This window comes from Lepidochelys olivacea, assembly GCF_965140295.1.
Source record: "Lepidochelys olivacea isolate rLepOli2 genome assembly, chromosome: 17".
Taxonomy (NCBI): domain Eukaryota; kingdom Metazoa; phylum Chordata; order Testudines; family Cheloniidae; genus Lepidochelys; species Lepidochelys olivacea.
In genome coordinates this window covers 18,105,071-18,125,040 of record NC_140427.1, presented here as the reverse complement: position 1 = coordinate 18,125,040, position 19,970 = coordinate 18,105,071, and the positions used below count along the sequence as shown (strand labels likewise).

General features: G+C 42.3%; 1 protein-coding gene across 3 annotated transcripts in view; it reads right to left on the bottom strand.

The window, feature by feature from the left end:
* The window catches only part of COL26A1 (collagen type XXVI alpha 1 chain), a 221,085-nt gene that overhangs the window by 149,589 nt on the left and 51,526 nt on the right, over window positions 1-19,970 (bottom strand). For 2 of the 3 annotated variants that reach the window (XM_084650887.1, XM_084650889.1), the window contains exon 3: window positions 19,670-19,773. In XM_084650887.1, the coding sequence (XP_084507013.1) occupies window positions 19,670-19,773 (104 nt within the window). The remainder of the gene's footprint in view (window positions 1-19,669; window positions 19,774-19,970) is intronic. The other variant, XM_084650888.1, reaches the window with a different exon arrangement.

Sequence of the window (19,970 nt, the reverse complement as noted above, 5' to 3'; positions counted from 1 at the left end):
CAAGCGGACGAGGAAAGGGAATCAAGAACAGGGAATCTGTGGTCTCAGAGGAGCAAGTTCAACAAACTTGGTCCTCAGATACCATAGGAATGAACTCTGCATAAATGCCTAGCTAGATGTGCTCCGTTTCAGTTCCCCATCTATGGGATACCCATGAGTGGTACTGCAGAAAGGGATGCTATAAGGCCCCAATCCTGCAAGGTGCTGACTGTCTTCAGCACTTATTTAAGTCAGCAGGATGCTCCGAATCAGGCCCCAAGTGAGCGAACAAGCGATTAACTGAATGGCACAACAATCATTCCACACTGCCATCCCAACTTTGCTTTAGGTAAAGCTCAGTATAATGGTGCCAATAAAAACTGAAGCCTGATGAAGCTTTACTGACATAAGGTTCTGATACAACTCCAAACTCAGCCTGGGTTTGTCCAAAGGGTCACCAAGATTTACAAACCATCCCAGCTTCCAGTGACCTGAGGCAGAATTAGGGTGGACTGTCAACTCAAATTCAATTTTGCACTTTCACAGAGTTTCATTTGTAAAGGCCGGTGAAAGCAGAAACTTTCTGCTGAGTTTTGAGGTTTACTTAAACCCAACATTTAAAGTGAAAGTCAGGAGGTGCAAAACCATGTCAACCAAAAAACACAAAACACAAAACAACAAAGCCCCCAAACACCTACAAGTTAATTCCTGAAAAACACAGCCATCACTTGAGCTGGGAGAAATTTTTCAGCCAAATAGTAAATTCATCAAAAAATGCAGGTTAGGGTCAAATTCAGCAAATCCTTTCAGCCAAATAAAAATTAGGAATTTTTATGGAAAAACCTAAGTGGAACATTTAATTTCAAAAGCTGGGTTCAATGTTTAATTCAACCCCCCAATATTCTTTTTAGGTTTTCATTTTTGCAAGAAAAACCAACAAAAATTCTGTTTTGGTTTAAATTCCCCCCCCCCATTCAATCCAAAAAAAAAAAAAGGACAGACAGCACCAGTTATTTATTCCAACGTAGCCATCACAGTGTACAGTTAGAGGGCAGGGGATGTAATACCAGTTTTTGTCATACTTTAGAAATGCATCTTTCCATCTCTCAGAGAGTCACACATATGAAGAGGGCAACAGACTTTTGGTCTGTTGTACCTATAGCAATCAGATTAATATCCTAAAACTTGAGTTTTGTTTTTTAAATAATTGCACTGCTACAACTCCAATAAACTACTAAGTTTTCTGTAACTATTTCACATTGCAAAGCTTTCACTGTTGTCCAGTGGGTAGATCATGGAAGTAGGTGATGGGAGACATAGGCTCTAATCCAGATTCTACCACTGGCTCACCATGTGATTTTAAACAAGCCATTTAAATTGACTGAGTTTCCCCATAAGTATAAAATGGATAATGATACATACGTACCTTTTTTATCCATAGAACTCAGTGATTTACAATGCTAAATACGTGGTTGGTATCACTATCAATTAGGAAGACCCACTTTTCTAACGATAAACAGCAAGAAAGCCACCTTTGTACATCTACATTGTGCTGGAAAAGAATCTGAGCTACTTGCATGATACTGAGTGAAGCTTATTTTCCTTTGTGGCTAATAAACTGCTCTCTTGCTATTGGATTCCTAATTTTACAACACAAGTGAGACGCACACATGTATTATTTATAAACCAACATCAATCCTCTCCATCCCATCCCGACAGATGAGGAGCCTTAGAAAGGACTTATTTAAGTTTTCCCTTGATTTTTCAAGATGGAGGGAGAATGTTGAAAGCAAGGTTTAGCAAATCCCCTTATTTAAAGGACTACAGTATTTTATAGCAACAGTTGGAAGCCCTGCAGCCACACAACGTTCTTTAGCATTTGGAGCTATGTCCATCGGAGTACCATGAGTCATATGAAACAACCCCCTCCATGAGTAGTCAGTGAGAAGAAAACCCAGGACCTTTATTACCAAAGCACAGACTTCTAACACTCAAGGTAGAGGAGGAGCACATTAGCGGATAGCAATCCTCGGCTCTTCTTCTCCACATGACTCAGCCACTAGACAAGAGCACAACACATTTAGCCAATGTGTTGCACAGTCCCCAATAGAGGAAGCTTGTACTGAATGTCTCAGATCCACAGCAGTTCCAATCTCCACAGAGGCTATGGTTTTCTAGCCACTCCATCCTACTGCACAAGTACTCAGTGAGGACAAAACCTACTGTAATGCTCTGCCATTGGATTTGGTCACAGGAAAGGCATTATCCACGGGTAGCATTTGAAAGCTTTAGGAAATCGGCAAAAAAAGACCGTTATTTTCACTGGCATTAGTGGCTCTAGCATTCCTCACCTGGGGACATTTGTCACCAATGAAAAAATGTTTAGCATTTGCCGATCAAGATAGAGCTGCATATGTAGCAGCTGCTGCATCTGTAGCCTGACCTTGATCCTGCCTTTCTGATATGCTGCGCCCATTGTTACGCATTGTGAAACATCTGTGCTTTTCCAGCAGCAGATCAGCCAAAGACACGCAGCAGTGCTCAGTATCTATAAGAGGCCAGGGATTGAAGCCGGAGTTTATAACTGAAAAGAGCTGGGGCAAGTTGCTTGCCAGGAGTCCAAATTCTAGCCAACAAGTCCCTTCAGGCTCACTTGGAAAACCCTGTAAACTCATTGCTGTATGCCTGCTGAGCTCAAAATGAAAAAGCAAACCTGAATATTTGGAGCAGTCGGATGTTTTATCCAAGAGAGAGACAAGTCAGGAGATCAGACTAGACACAAACTCTAGGAGAGCCAGAACAAATTTACCATACAACTGGACATTGAAGTACTTCATCCCAGGAGATTTCAGAGCCTTTCTTTAAGCTATTTCTTGCTCACACAGCTGGGGAACCTAACAAGACACTTCAGAACAATAATATTCTTATCCCTGTCCTTCCCCTTTTGTTCTCCTCCACATTGCAAATAATATATTCAAAGGACTTCAACAACCAAACCTCACTAGTGCACCTGATGTCCAGGAAAAGTTCACCAATCAAGTTTTTCCAGATATCGTTGTGGTTTTTAAAAAAACTTAAGGACGCTACTAAACTAGTCCAACTAATTCCCTTTTTGACATACTTATAAGCAAAGCTGTCCTGTAATATTTCTACTTCTCTTGGAGTTAATTAACGGTGTGTATTACTCTGGTATGGACCCTAAATCATATTAGGGAGAACAATTACAGGGGGCCTGTGCCCATTTCTTACCTACCCCTTGCAAACCAACAGTTAACCATTCATGACTACCAAGTATGAAATAATTTTTAAGAAAGCCAGTTTGTGCTGTTGTTCCTTTTGAACACAGTTATAAAATGCATCGCCCACATCCTGTAGATGCAGACACCTCGTTACTAAGAGATATACACCACCAGCATTTTCATTAAAAATAATTAATCTCCTACACCCACCCCTCCTATACTATTTAAAATCCTAGGACCCCGTTCTGCAAACACTAATCAGGCCTGATTTTCAGAGGTGTTGAGAGCTAACCACTCCAGCTGAAGTCTGTGGGAACTGTTGCTCTGAAAATCAGGCCTTAAAATGTTAACTACCCTGAGCACCCCCATTGGCTAATCAGGGGTGAGCACTATACCTGGCAGTAAGTGTCTGCTGGATCAGGCTCCAGTATCATTCCCCTCCTCCCTTTCAGTTACAGCAGCTTCATTTATTCAATCGTCCTCCCTGAAGCCCATCTCTTCCCTGAAGTTCTGCTGCCTTGCTAGTTACCCTCCATTCTAGACTTGTGCGTTTGATTATTCCTTCCTCTGTGAACTACTGGACATGTGTCCTTGATTGAATCTTAATTTTATGGATTTCTGCCCAATTCTCCAATTTAATCAACATCCGACTGCATTTTAATCCTAGCCTACCCAGTATTCCCAGCACTGCTCAGCAATGTATCATGCACCACTCTGATTAGCATGCTCTCCATCCCTTCCACCAGCTTGTAAACGAAAATATCAAACAGCAGTGGACCCAGAACAATCCCCTGTGGAACTCTGCCCGACACCTCCACCCAAACTGACAAACTGAACCCTTACTAATTACACCGCAGGGTTTCTTTTCGGCAAACTGTATGTGTATTTTGAAGTCGGTCCATCTAATACACATTCCTCTCACTTTCCACATGAGAAAACCCTGTGAAACCATAACAATTGCTTTCCTGAAGTTGAAATACACTAGGTTTGCTGTATTTCCAAGATCCACTAAACTAGTTAAACAGAAGATACTAAATCAGTGTGTTTAATAAAACTATTGACTAATAGCTCTCTGCAATTTGCCTGGTATTGAACGGACGTTAAACTTCATAATCTATGATTTCTTGGGTCACATTTTTTCCCCTATTTATAAATAGTGGCTTTGGATCCAGAGGACAGGGCAAAAGCCAGTCAGTAACTCCTGAATGTGATTGCTAGCTTCGCTACTGACTTTTCTTCTAACCTCAGGGGAGTCATTTACAAAGCCCTGAATGGTTCGAGAGCGTCTCTTCCCCACTCCCATCCCCGACAGACCATGTCAGCGGAGATGAGCAGACATTCAAGTTGGAAATGCCTCTATATAAAACAAGACAGATGCTGGCAGAGAGTGTTCACTGCGAGGGATCCTTAATTTTAGAACTTGCTACCCACTCCTTGCGCCAGATTTGTTAATCTTTTTCCCTTTTGTTCAAGATGGGAATATTTAGGGGCAGTCCTTTTGTTTACAGTATGAGTTTAATTTATGGAATTGGTGCCATAAATTTTAAAAATTTGAATGAATGTATTAATTTACCCTCTCTATCTTGTTTTCCCCCCAACTTTAAAATGGAGAGCATATCTAACTTGTGGGGGTATTTGGAGAATTAGTTAATGTTTTAAGGTGCAACATACTATGTAGCCCTTATGTTTATAATAAATATTTATTATTTCTAATACCGTAGCACTTAGTAGCCCTAACCATGGGCAAGGACCCCATGGTGTTAGCCGCTGTACAAACAGAACAAAAAGACTGTTTTTAAAGCATTTCCTAAACTATGTATGTACACCACCACTGAAAGGCAGCCACCTCTGGGATAGTGAGCAGCAGCAAACAGGTACACAACATAGCAATGGGGAAAGCGAAAACTAGAGTCAGATCACTGGGTCCAACCCCTATGAAAAGGGTCACTGGATCTTTAATATCAATGTATTGTATTAAATTGATATTAAAGTCTTATCTGAAAGAACCTGGTAAACTACACAATATTCAGTACCTCGGAATGATGAAGGACTGAGCAGACTCTACTGGGATTTGAAGTCATGAGTCTACACTAGATACTTCAAACTCTGTTATTAGCCCATTAAGCCATTCTCCCCAACTACCATACAACTCCCCTTACCCTACCTCATCATGCTATTTTACCCCTCCATTCTAAAATGAATTCTATTTCAGGCCTTTAAAAGCATCTGGTGCAACCGCACTGCTATCTCGCTGCTTTTTTAGAAACCCGCCACAGCTGTAAGCAAAAATACTAACCTACTAAGTTCAGAACATTTGGGGGTTTTGTACAGTAACACCAGATTTATTTTCACAGAGGACATGGAAATGGTTCGCACCATGATTCCCTTTGAGAAAGGCTGGCTTTATTTGTAAGACTTCCAAGGTTTGTTCAGGAGTTTCCCGTTACATCTGAGAGGGATCTGTTTTCTTACATTTAATGCTGTGCTTAGCTGAAAGGCACAACTCACTGGTTCTTGGCAGGATGAACAAATACCTAAAGAGGAACTATCTATCTCAAGTAAAAACAAATTGACGGGAGTGTCATCTTCTGAAACGACAATGTTCTCCAGGCCAATAAAGATGTCAGCTCGGAGGAAAACTTACTGCTTGCCTCAATCCTGCTCAAACAGCTGAACTATTTGAGGCAAGGAACTAGGTAAAAATCAACTGATCACAAAAATCTTTAATGTATAACTTTTATACTAGCATGCATACTTGCTGCACCCCGTAAGCTCTCTTGTGCATTCTGCAGTTAAGGAATTCACTGTGGCTTGCACTCCTTGTCACAGGACTGTGTTTCAGAATCTGAACTCATTTCTAAAATTATGTTCGTAGCTCTTACCATTGCAAAAACAAAACAAAAACCCTTTTGAAATATAAAATGATGCAGTGCCCTCTCCCTAAGCCTGTAATAATAGCTCAGAATTCAGAGGATTATAGAAACATAGGGCTGGAAGGGATCTCAAGAAGTCATCAACTTCAGCCCCCGGCACTGAGGCAGGACCCTGTAAACCTAGAAGCTGGCCCTGAGAGGCGTCACTCCAACTTGTTCTTAAAAGCCTCCAGTAGCGACAGGGATTCCACAACCTCCCTTGGAAGCTTATTCCAGAACTTAACTATCATTCTAGTTAAAGTGTTCCCTAATAGCTAACCTAAATCTCCCTCGTGGCAGATTAAGACCATTACTTCTTGTCCTACCTTCAGTGGATATAGAGAACAATTCATCACCATCCTTTTTATAATAGCCCTTAAAATATTTGAAGATTATCATCATCAGATCCCTGCCTACCCCTGCTCCCCATATTCTTTTTGCAAGACCATACGTGCCATCACAAGCATACAATAATTTGTATTTGCTCTTATAAAGACACAGACGCTAGAATAATGCATTTGGTATACTATTTAATTAAAAACCTACATTTTATGGATTTTCCAATGAAGATGGAACAAGATTTCCATCAGCCTCAGCATAGAATATAGAAATCTTGCCATGAACCTTAGGTCCCGCTTACTGCAGAGCACACAGGCCTCTCTGTACTGCCTCAATCTGGTTATTCCCTTATCTTGCAGAACCTCATACCTTTGGTATTAGTAAACAGACCAGGTTGAAATGGGAGGGACAGACTGGATTATCTAGCAAGTCTTCTCCAGCTGACATCTTTGAAAACCAGGCAGTGAAGTCGCCTCCTGTCTTGAACGCTTTAATTTACTGTTATTTCTTTAGACCTCAGCACATAGAGGTTCTGCCACCACTGACACAAAGTGAAAGCCTTGCCAATAAAATCCAGCCGATGCTGCTCAGTGCAATACTCTGAAAGCTCACACAACGAGAAGCATGTTCTTACCTCAAGCTGTATCAGAAATAGAGCAAGGAAGCAATATTTGAACCAAAAACTAGCCATCAGAAGGGGACAAAACCACACGTGGTCAGGAAAGACCGTCAGCCAACAGTTTTTAAGCTGGCTGGGAGGAAATCATTGAGAAACTTGGGAATTTAACAGGGGGTTGCAGAAGATCTGAAGGGAATGCAATGAGTAAATAGTAACCTATTCAGTGTACAAGGATCTAGTAAGACAACAGCTATGAAGGTAAGCAAGGAAAAAACACTCCCGAGAGGAGTTTTTAGGCTATAAACTTAGCTCAAGATTCTCCTCTTAAATTTTCCAATTATTAGTTTTCTTTTGACTCCTAGATAGTGTAAACATCTGTGTAAAAAGTTTGTCATCGGACATAGGAAGTTGCCCAAGACATTTACATGCTCCTAGATTTTTAAACACACCCAATAGCCAATATTAGCACCACAACCTACATTCATGCTTTTACTGTTTTTAAGGGACTCAAACTCACCTTTAATGAATGTAATGGAAATGTTCTAGGTCAAAATAAAAGAAATTTAACATCAAATATTCCATACTCTATTTCTCCCTCTACTCAGCCCCATTCTCATAGTCAATATTCTCCCCTAAGGCAGGTTAGCTGTAAAAAGCATCAGTAGAAACACATAAGGGCTATATCAGAGCCACAATGACAGCATTTGCTGCTGACCAAAGAGCTAGCTTTCATCATCAAAGCCGAGTGTCTGCTCTGACCTGAATGGACACCTTAAAGATTCATACAATTTAAGGCCAAAAAGGACCATCATCATCTGGCCTGATCTCCTGCATAGCGTAGGCAAGAGAATTTCACTCTGATTTCACAAATTAAGATGTGCCTGCTTGTCTGTAATCCGTGTAGGAACCCTCTTGCAGAATAAACCTTTGCACCCAGTTCTTTCTAAAAGGCTTCTCTGACTGATCTTTATCTGCTTTGCAAAGCGATCTTAGGAGTTCAACTCTTGAAAAGTTCTCTACAAAGAAAATATGCAATTAGGACAAGCCTCAGAGAAACCACTATTGCTAATAATAGCTCCAGACATTGACCAAGAAGATGCTTGGCATTAGCATCTCCTAATGCATTTTACCAAGACCTATCGCAGCAATTCATCTTTATTTTCTAGGCTTTGCCTTTGAGTCCTCTGCCATTCTTCAGCCATGAGGGTTACATGATCACGACTACTGCTCTCCTACCATTCATACATCAGAGAAAGCTACAAGACAGCCAAAGGGAGGCATGTCTGCTGGACTGCAAGTCTATGGTGCCATCTGAGCCCCGGCACCTCTTCTGTGCTCTGCTCCTGGGACCCAACTTGCTTCCTCAAGGACTGTTCCTGCAGAGTTCCAACTGCCTCCGGTTAATCTTATTTTAAATCCTTTCCCAGGGTTCCCATATCACAGTGAGAGAAGCCATAAAAATGTCCCTGGACCGATAGAACTCTGTGAGGGCAAGATGTTCAGCACCTCTCACACAGTAACTACAAGACTAGAGGCAGAGCAAATCCTAATGAGAAAGGAGCCAAATACATTGCAAAGACAAAAGATAATTTCAGAAGTTCACAGCAGAGCTCTGCCGTGATGTCTGTACCTACAGGGAGACAGCGTGTTCCAGTTGAACAGACTCAGCCAGGCACTGGACCCAGCTCTTTCCCTTATCTGTTGTGCAACCACGGGCAACTCACTTCCTCTCCCAGCCAGTTTCCCCCGCCCACCCTTTCTCCGTCTCATCTCCTAGACTGTACGCCCTTTGAGGCCATGTCCCACTCAGTTTCAACAGCGTTTAGCACAATGCAGTACAAAGAATAAGGCAATACATAGGAAACCCATCCATTGCAGGTGGGAGGTTTGGTCATTTAAGAGTTTTGAAAACAGTACAGGGGAAACATGAGGCTCTCAAACATTTCACAAGAGGAAGCAAACAACCTACCAAAAATAAAGATTCTGTAAATACTGGTTCAATTTGAATGCCGCTTAAAAAATGCGGACAAGGCCATAGAACATAGGCAGCTTTTTAATCATCATTACTCTAAGATAACATCTGTAGATATTTAGCATTCCAACTATTTTGACATTAGGTGCTGAATCAAGTTACCCTCTGACCAGATTTAAAAAGTGTCCAATAAAAATGAAAACTCAGATGCTGGATGGAATACAGTGTCAACATCTTTGGAAACCTGACAGGGGGATTTTGACACAGTCCCTAGCTAGGAGAGTAACGTTTTTGAGCCTAGCTAAGTAGTCCTGAGGCACAGATGTCAGAAAGTTCTATCAGGCTGCGCCCCTTTCCAACAGTTACCACACGCTCCAGGAACTCCACTGAAGAGCCGACTGGGGCAACACCAACATGCTGCCTGAAGCCAGAGTTTGCCAAGTGGTCAGCATGGCCAGTCAGAGTTGAGACCTGGGTATAGGAACTGAGTAGTATCCCTTTAAATAGCTTGGGAGATCTCGAATGTCCATTCCAGAAGCCCCCAGAACCTAAGAGAGGAGCAGTGTAGGTAGCTAGATCTGAATATTTGTATGTTCGAGGTGGTGCAGCAGCGTCACTATAGTTAAGGCTGTGTCAAAAATTCTGTTTAAAGGTCAACCTTCCTCAACACTCTAAAATTAACATATGTCAGAGTCCTTTGAAATATGGTGGGCATCAGGAGGGTGCGGGGTAGGAATAGTGTCCAAAATTTGGGGTAAATTTAAAGTAGGGGTTACTGAGCTATCAGCCCACCACCAAAATAGCCACTTTCCAAAAAAGTATCTAGGGGTTTTTTGTTTTTGTTTTTTTTTTTAAAAACAGAGGTAGTAAGTATTCAGATAGTTTGGAGGAATGCTTTTCATAGCAAGAGGTCATTTAAGAACTGTTGAAATCATTTATTCCCTATTTGTTCAGGTTGTCACCTAAATCCTATGGAAGTTTTTAGAAAGGAGTACAATGGCAACAAGAATCCATATTTTCTTTCATCTTAAGAACTCACAATGCTTACACATTCGGAATTGAGAGTCAGTGTTTTTGACGTATTCTCTCAGTTTCACTAGCTTTGTAATGGAGGTACAGAAGTGATTTGCTCAAGGTCTCTCAGTGAGCCCATAACAGTCAAACAGAACCCATGTGTCCTGATTCCAACTCCCTATTATAACCACAGAACACTCCCTGCCGCCACCCATTAGTTCAAGAAACTTTGAGGACTGCTGCTATTCCAGCTTCATCGTTTTTCCCCCCCAGCAAACACAGCATTATTACTAGGAGTTAGGCTGTAGAGTTTCCTCTATATACCATTGACAAACTTGTCTCACCAAATTTTAAAAGGCCTTGATCCCCTTCTAAAAACCAAGGTCCAATTTATACTCATTCTCTGGCACTTCATCCTATTAGTAATGCAAACCTAGAAATGCTTTCTTTATCTATGGGATGAGCGAATGATTTATACCCATCCTCCCAATTTATGTTTGTTGATAATACTTTGCAGCGCATGAGTAGGACCAAGTGCTTTGCAAATGTTAAGCCCCAACATTCATGCGAGGTAGAGAGATAGCCCCATTTTCCTAAGACTCAGAGGTTAATCTGCTTGCCCAGCAAAATGAGTGGCAGAGCCATGGAGAGACTCCAGAGTCTCATTTTCAAGTGGGCTGAGCATCCAGAGCTTCCACTGACTTCAGTAGGACTCAGATCTGCATATTTCAGAGTCAAGCCCTAGAAGTAGGAGTCCAAGCCCATTGCTCTAACATTAGAAGTCTCTCCCATTGAGAATCTGATAGTACCCGAAAACACAAACACTCCTGTTATAAAAAGTTTTTAACCATCCTAAGGAATCTTTTCAACTTAGCTTACCAAAGAGAAGGTTAAGAGGCAACTTCATGACCGTCTAGAAAAGAGGTCTCATAAATAGAGGCAAATGCAGAATGAGATCCAACAGCTGGAAAATGAAGCAAGATAAACCCAGCCTAGAAATAAGATGAACATTTTTAATAGTGAGGGGAATTAACTATTAGAACCCCTTATCAAATGATGTGGTGGATTCTCCATCACTTCATAAAGATAGGATGTTGCTCAACTAGAAGTTATGGGCTTGATGCAGGAATTACTGGGTAAGCTTCTATGGCCTGTGCTATGCAGAAAGTGAGACTAAAATCATCTTAAAAGTCCCTGCTCACCTTAAAAGTCTATAAATCATCAAAGAGACACAATTAGACCGAGGAACACAAGATCAAATTTCAATGTTCCTTGTATTGGGACACAACTGGAAGTATAATGAATTTCAGTTTTGTAGGGTGTTTCTCAGACAATGCGTCACTTAGGAAAACAGACAAGACCGATTCTCACCAGCTAAGTGAAATATTTAGAGTAATTTACAACTAAACGTACTTTAACTGACAAAATCAACATTTTATTGGTCACTTAGTCCTGGCATCTCCTCCATTTCCCTCTTGTTACTCAGCTACATGTTCAGTATGGATAATTTTGAGAAGAGGATCTTGAGTTCACTGTAATGGGGTCTGCTGCTCACTCTGTATATTTGAAGGAGATGTTAAATATTCCTTATAAAACTTTGGTTGAGATGCTTCAGAACTTAAAGACAGGTTTCAGAGTAACAGCTGTGTTAGTCTGTATTCGCAAAAAGAAAAGGAGTACTTGTGGCACCTTAGAGACTAACCAATTTATTGGAGCATAAGCTTTCGTGAGCTACAGCTCACTTCATCAGATGCATACTGTGGAAAGTGTAGAAGATATTATATACACACAAAGCATGAAAAAATACCTCCTCCCACCCCACTCTCCTGCTGGTAATAGCTTATCTAAAGTGATCACTCTCCTTACATTGTGTATGATAATCAAGATGGGCCATGTCCAGCACAAATCCAGGGTTTAACAAGAACATCGGGGGGGGGGGGGAAGGAAGGGGAATAGGCTACTTTGCATAATGACTAAGCCACTCCCAGTCTCTATTCAAGCCTAAGTTAATTGCTGAATTGGAAGTCATTTGCAAATTGGATACAGTTTCTCGCTGGAGTCTGGATTTGAAGTTTTTTTGTTGTAAAATAGCGACTTTCGTGTCTGTAATCGCGTGACCAGAGAGATTGAAGTGTTCTCCGACTGGTTTATGAATGTTATAATTCTTGACATCTGATCTGTGTCCATTTACTCTTTTACATAGAGACTGTCCAGTTTGACCAATGTACATGGCAGAGGGGCATGGCTGGCACATGATGGCATATATCACATTGGTAGATGTGCAGGTGAACGAGCCTCTGATAGTGGGGCTGATGTTATTAGGCCCTGTGATGGTGTCCCCTGAATAGATATGTGGGCACAGTTGGCAACGGGCTTTGTTGCAAGGATCTGTTCCTGGGTTAGTGGTTCTGTTGTGTGGTATGTGGTTGCTGGTGAGTATTTGCTTCAGGTTGGGGGGCTGTCTGTAGGCAAGGACTGGCCTGTCTCCCAAGATTTGTGAGAGTGTTGGGTCATCCTTCAGGATAGGTTGTAGATCCTTAATAATGCGTTGGAGGGGTTTTAGTTGGGGCTGAAGGTGACGGCTAGTGGCGTTCTGTTATTTTCTTTGTTAGGCGTGTCCTGTAGTAGGTGATTTCTGGGAACTCTTCTGGCTCTATCAATCTGTTCTTGTTAAACCCTGGATTTGTGCTGGAAATGGCCCACCTTGATTATCATACACATTGTAAGGAGAGTGGTCACTTTAGATAAGCTATTACCAGCAGGAGAGTGGGGTGGGAGGAGGTATTTTTTCATGCTTTGTGTGTATATAATAAGATCTTCTAAACTTCCCACAGTATGCATCCGATGAAGTGAGCTGTAGCTCACGAAAGCTTATGCTCCAATAAATTGGTTAGTCTCTAAGGTGCCACAAGTACTTCTTTTCTTTTTTCAGAACTTAAAGCACATGTCTTTCATTTTACCTCAAATGGCCCCTTCCACACAGGATTCTCAAAATGATTTGTACTGCAGTAGCATCTAGAAGCCCCAGTCACGAACCAGGACCCCATGGTATGATGCAAACATATTAAGGAAGCCCCTAACACTGCTGCACAATTGGCAGATACACCATTTACAATGCACCAAGGCAATGATATTCACTGACTCGCCTGAAGTCACATGGTGAGAATGCAGCAGAGGCGGGAATAGAAGCCAAGGTGTCCTCTTGTGAACAAATCAGTACACTGAGCGTTAACAGTCTTCCTCTAACCTCCTTAGCCTACACCCTCCAGCTCCTACAGGTTGTGGTGATCATTCTGTTGTGGAAGACAGACAATTCTGATCTCACGCACACATTAGTTTTACATCTGTTGAACTGAATTTCTCCCAATTTAGACCAGTGAATTCAAAATCAGCATCAGGCCCAGAAATTGTAGTATGAAACTTCCCTGATCCAGAATCAGTGTTCAGATATCTACATCTGTGAGAGGATTTCCCTGTCCTAAAGGAAGGCTTGCTTGATCCACACAGCAGTTGGATTCTTTTTAATCCAACTGAGAAACAGAGTATTAGAAGTGAACAGTGACAGAATAAGCAGGGCCATGCCTTTACCTAGCCACGCTGTTCTTCTCAGACATTTTGGGTACTACTGTAAATCTTCCAAGAGATGGAAGAAAGAAAAATGAGAAATAGCAGCAATTATACACCACTGGCAAAAACCCTTGCCCACAAGAATAATCAGCTACACCATGTTAACTTACCTATTTCCAAAGCAGCGTGTGCTAATGGTGTGGAGAAAAATTAATCAGAGCATCAGAAATATTTTCACAGGAAAGCACACAGGAAGGAGGCAATGTGATTCAGTGGCCAGTGATGCTCACCCACATATGTTAAAGCAATTTGTGACCTACATACACCATTATTAAGTAAAATACAGCACATGTTGGTATAGAACTCTGGCCCTACCTCTTATATAGCATGTTTCATCAGTAGATCTCAAAGCACCTCACAATCTTTACTGTATTTATCCTTGCAATACCTGTGAGATAGGAAAGTGCTCTTACCCCCATTTGACAGATGGGGAACTGAGGCACAGATTAAGGGACTGCCCTGGGTTCATATAAACCAAGATCTAAATTGAAGAAATTAGAGAAAACCCCCAGACACAGCATTTTGAAAATGCATCTGTTTTTACAGAAGAGATGCAAAACTGAAATGTTGACTCCTTACCATCTCAAGAAAGCTTTCTTGGAGGGAAGGAGTAATAATCCTAGTGTCCTAACCAAAATTCTGCCTATGTAACTATATGCTGCCTGCTTAAAATTCACCCTCCAGTTTAATTTTAAATTGGTCTTCCCTTCCCATAGTGAGAACCACTGTGTGGCCTTGCTGAAGCAGATTGGTTCTCCCATTCCAGCCCAGCAGTGCCTTTGTTTCAAGGGTAGGGGAGTTTTCCTTTTCTCCGATACATTCAGGGAGTTGGGTGCCTAAATTCCTTAGACTCCTTTAGAAATCCCAGACACACCCAGCTCTGTCACTCACTTTCACACACCCCTCTACCACGTTCTCCGACTTTCTCTAATCCGTGTTGGTTGGCTGTTTGCTCCTGGGTACTAGAAACACAAATACTAATAAATGTTTTGAATCCTTGAGGATGAAGGGTCACTCACACACACACAGTCACTTTACTATTAAATTGTTATATGCTCATCTAAAGAGCATTTAAAAGAATGCAAAGGACCAGAAAGAGTTAATCATCATTCAGAACCAGGATCATATTTTTTTTAAAAAACCATTATTTTTTTTAAAACATACCTTTAAAGACACAGTGTCACTTTAACAGTGGAGGGATAGTCTAGGCAGGGAGCAGTCCCAAATACTCTGTCAACACTTTGTTTGAAGGGTAAACAGCTTATTGGCTACTATCCTAAATCTGAGTTAGAAAAAAAAAGTCAGATTTGTAAAGTAAAACAAGGTCTTCACTAGCTAGCTAATGGTAATGCAGTGCTGAGCCCCTGAATAGACTAGGGACCCTTTTCCTCTCCCAGGAGATTCTTCTTGGCTTTGAACTTTCAGCCATCAAGGGAGGGGGAAAAATAGAAAACAAGCTTGGGTTGAAATGTCAGCATCATCTTGGATTCAAATCAATCAGCTTGATGCATGATTGCAATCGCTAAACCACTTCACCTTTGCACTGCCCTCTTCCATATGTTCTTTATATCAGCATTCAGCAGGCTGGGTGGCTCAGTGGATTCATTTCCTGTCCTAGCAAGGGCTCCAGTTTTAAAAAAATAAAAAATAAAATAAAATAAAATAAAATGGAAAAATAAAAATTATCCACCGACAGTTAAGCTCACCAGACTCATTTCTGTCAAGTCTCCCTCTTTGTCCAGTGCAGAGCAAGGGGTTTGTTGCAAGAAGCAGTTTAAGGTCTGGTGCAATCTGGGGAATCTAGTAAACCACCTAATGAATTAGCTCTTCAGAGATCTGCAAAAATAGTGCAGGAATTAGCTGGGCCTTTTCAAATGCTGACATGCCCGGAGGAGAGAGAGGTGGGGTATGCGTAGGGCAGCTTCCCTCTAAGGGCAGAGTGATTTAAAGGGGATAATTAAAGCAGCTGTCCCCATTCAGCAGATTGAGTAAAGCAACCCCCCCCCCCCACACACACACACACAAAGATTTTTCTTTGTCAGCTGCTATGCAAGAGTTAAATTCCAGAGATAAATTTTAATCCAAACAATCTGCAGCCATCAGCATTAAGTTGGTGCCCGCCAGCTGGTGATAGTTAAGTGGTTACTTTCTCAAACTGAACCTATTAGCTAAAGGTCAAGACACTTGGTAATACTCCACTGAGTTTAACAATTGTTCATTCCCTCAATGTGCAGTATATTACTGAAGGGGAGAGGGAGCACCCTGGGGGAGGACAGACTTCCAACAAGAGAAGGCTGTGACAACCAGAGCACCTCAAGACATTCAGAGTGCCACCGAACCAGCCTTCCATCCCACACTACCCCATCGCAAGAGATACCCAGGGAGAACAAGGACAGACCATCACTGCTCCCCTACATGTCCTGGGTTTCATAGACTATTAGGGTTGGAAGGTACCTCAAGGGGTCATCTAGTCCCACCTCCTGCTCAAAGCAGGATCACCACCAACTAAATCATCCCAGCCAGGGCTTTGTCAAGCCTGACCTTAAAAACCTCAAAAGGAAGGAGATTCCACCACCTCCCTAGGTAACGCATTCCAGTGCTTCACCACCCTCCGAGCGAAAAAGTGTTTCCTAATATCCAACCTAGACCTCCCCCACTGCAGCTTGAGACCATCACTCCTTGTTCTGTCATTGGCCACCACTGAGAACAGCCAAGCTCCATCCTCTTTGGAGCCCCCTTCCGGTAGTTGAAAGCAGCACTTTGTGGGGGGTGGCTGTGCTGCAGACTCCGAGTTACTGAAATGGTGTCTTTCCACCCTTTAAATGTTAAAGAAAACAAGACAAAATCCTTTTACGATGGAAGCTAAATAAAAATCTGTTCACTGGGAGAGGCCACATTGGCTCCTTCAGAGACACCGCTCAGGAATCATAAAAAGCGGGATTGGCATTGTAGCTGTGGATCAAGGCAGGAGCAAATTGCCAGGGCTTTCTGAGCCTTGCACTCCAAAAAGTGGTCCCACGGGCCTAAAGAGGAGTCCCTAAAACTTGCCACTTCACCATCTCTCATTCTCGGAGCCGCCCACCCACAATACGGTCCCCAAACTGCCTCACAATTATTTTGCTTGACCCTAATTTTCTATCGTCGTAATCAGCTCTGGGCGTGAAAAGGCAGTGCCACTTGGAAAGGAGACCACAGCCTCCAGACACAGAAGGAAAACAAGGCTCCTCTTAAGCAAGTGGAAAGCTGGGACCATCAGTTGTGATCACTGTTGTTCACGTTAAATAAAACCAGATGGAGCAGTACAGTGAGATTATCTGAGGAACAGGACTTTCATATTGTGGTCAGAATGTACCTTTAAAGAAGCAAATTCTGTCCCCAATTACACTCATGCAGCCACACTGACTTCTAAGCACAAAAAGCATTCACAGATTAAAAGAGACAGTTTAAAAAAATAAAAGCAAAAAGGGAATCAGGAGAAGGGGAAGAACAAATTACTACTTTTTCCAAGTTGTTTTTTTACACATGCAGTTTCCTAATCACGTTTTTTTGCAAAAAGAAAAGGAGTACTTGTGGCACCTTAGAGACTAACCAATTTATTTGAGCATAAGCTTTCGTGAGCTACAGCTCACTTCATCGGATCTCTATCCTTCACTGCTGTTCCCCACACACATATCCGCCCCATAGGAAAAAAACTAACTATATACGGGAAACGGAAACTGATCCTCTACTAAGCAAAAACTGAAAATACAGAGAAAATTGCAGCTGAAAGAGTTTAGCGAGACTAACACACACCTAACATTACCGGAGCAATAGCAAATAAAGAGAGATGAATTTAAATTGATGTCCTTGTTATTTAGCTGATGATTTTCACTCTGTTTTTCAGTACAAGCCACTAGGGTCAACGCCATTGCCAGAAAGGGAGCAGCAACTCGCAATTCTACTGATCGGGGTTCAGTTTTCAGGAGCTGGGATTAGCAATTGCTCCAGATGTTTTGAAAGAGAGAGTGTGAACATGGGAGAAAAGGGGGCTGCTTCTCACTTTTACTTTGTCAACGCTCCGGAACACCGTATGCAAGCCTGAAAGGAATATTCTCCACTGAGAAGTAGCTACATAAAATGGTCACCTTGTCCAACAGACCTGCTCCCATGAGTATTCAGTCTTCTTTGCTGACTCTCTCAAACAAGCGTCTATGGCTTTCTACTCCCATTAACACTCCAGAGATGGATACAACAGAGAGGGATGGAGAAGAATTTTTTTTTCCACCTGTGGAATCGCTTACAAAGCTGTAATCGCTTATATCTGTGCTAAGCTACTGAGGGCTAATGGGGCTGCACAGCTCAATTTGAACTCTGTACCAGGCTGAATCTTCATTGCTGGGTGTGTTGCCAGTAACTGGTCCTTTGCCATGTCTATCAAACGTCCATGCCACCATTCAGTGCTGCGATAGCTAAGAAACCAAGCTGGCCTTTGGCCATTATTTCACTGCATTCCAGGCCTTCTCTCTTTCTGACTCATTCTCTTTAGTACCTTGCTGAAATGAGAACCTGAGCTGCAGGGCTGCTTTGTAGTAGCTTTACTAGGTTTAGATTTCCACGAGGTTTGGGAGGCTATTATTTCCATGACAACGAAGTGACCAGCTTAGGACCACACGCTTCATTTTCTGCAACTGTCACAGGACGATTTAGAGTTTGCAGAGTCACCTGAGTTGTCTGCGGCGTGCTTAATGCCATGACCTAATGGCACAAACAAACCAGGACTGCCTGTGGCGGGACATGGTCAGAGAATGCCTTGTAGGAGAGAAGCTGAAAGCTCCTGATAACTCCGCATTTGACAGCCAATGGCCCTCACTCCCATCCCGACCTTCATTACATGTCAATCCAGGGCCCAGGTTACCCAGCCTGCCTTCCCACTTGTAGCCATACGGCATTCATAGCAAGACGCAAGTTTTGATGCTCCCGTATCAGAGATACGACATGCGTAAGCACCGCACATTCATAAACCCTGGAGACTGCAGATAAGCTAAAGAAAGTGAAGGAGGAAAATACAAAAAAATTTAAAAAAAAAAAAAATCACTCGCTCATCTTCAGTTGAGGTGAGAAAAGAAAGGAAAACCTTTTCCTTTCTTCCTTTCAAGAAAAAATGAGTTCCTTTTTTTTCCCCCAATGTGACAGATCTGATGTCAAATGCAGACACACTGAATTGTGCGGTGTATGGTAGAAGCTAAAAATTATCTCCATGTAGCGAGGACAGTGAGTAATTTCAGTTAATAGACCTCTAGGGACACAGCTGTGTTTTGGATAGACATAGGCCTACCTCTTAACCTGCCCAGGCTTAAATTTGGGACACAAAAGTAATAAAGCAGCTCAGTCTAGAAGATGAACGATTCAATTTCTTTAGCATAAACTTAAGAGGCTATAAGTGGCGGTTCATGATTCAATTTCATTGACCTCAGTAATTGATGGTAATGTATTTTGAGATGTATCTCCATTTCATATGGGATGGGGGGAGGGGGGTTCCTGCATTTAACGTGAATGACATTTCCCCTGAGGAGACAAGCTTGCATGCAGGATTTCATGGTTTCTGAAGGAGAGCACAATGGGAGTATCAAACCAAAAATGCATCAGTCATCCACCAACGGCAAACTCCCATGCCCAAGTCACGGCTGGGTGCTCTGCTACCCACGGCAGGTTTCTGAAAGCACAGCTGGCACACACATGGCTTCCAGACTCACCTGCCATGCTCTCCTTTTAGAGCTTGGCTTGCAATACAAAAATGTGTGTTTCATATGAAAATTAATGGAGTTTTTTGGAGGAGAAGAAAAAAAAAAAGAGAGAGAGAGAGAGAAACCCACATATGATGAACTGAGGAAATGAAGAGCAACTCAGCCAAAATAAACTCACCCAAACCCAATTCCTCCTGTCCCACCAAGACTCTGTGGGAAGAGATACAGATTTCCAGTTGACTTACCCTCTTCGCAGTTACTCCCTGTGAACCCAGGACAGCACCTCCACTCCAGGGTGGTCACAGTTCGGTAAGACATTTTGTACGTGGGCCTGAGAAGAGTCCTGTAACTAACACAAACGAGAAGTCAACAAACTGCACCTCCCCATCTTGCAGACTATCACTGCCATTTTGTACAGAGGGGCCATTTTGTCCCACGCATGGGACTATCCCAGCATCCAACTGCCCAGCAGCTGTGACTGGCAACATACAAAGTTACCAGGTGGGTTTGGGTGAGGGAATCGGCACTTTGTGGGTTTGATCCTGC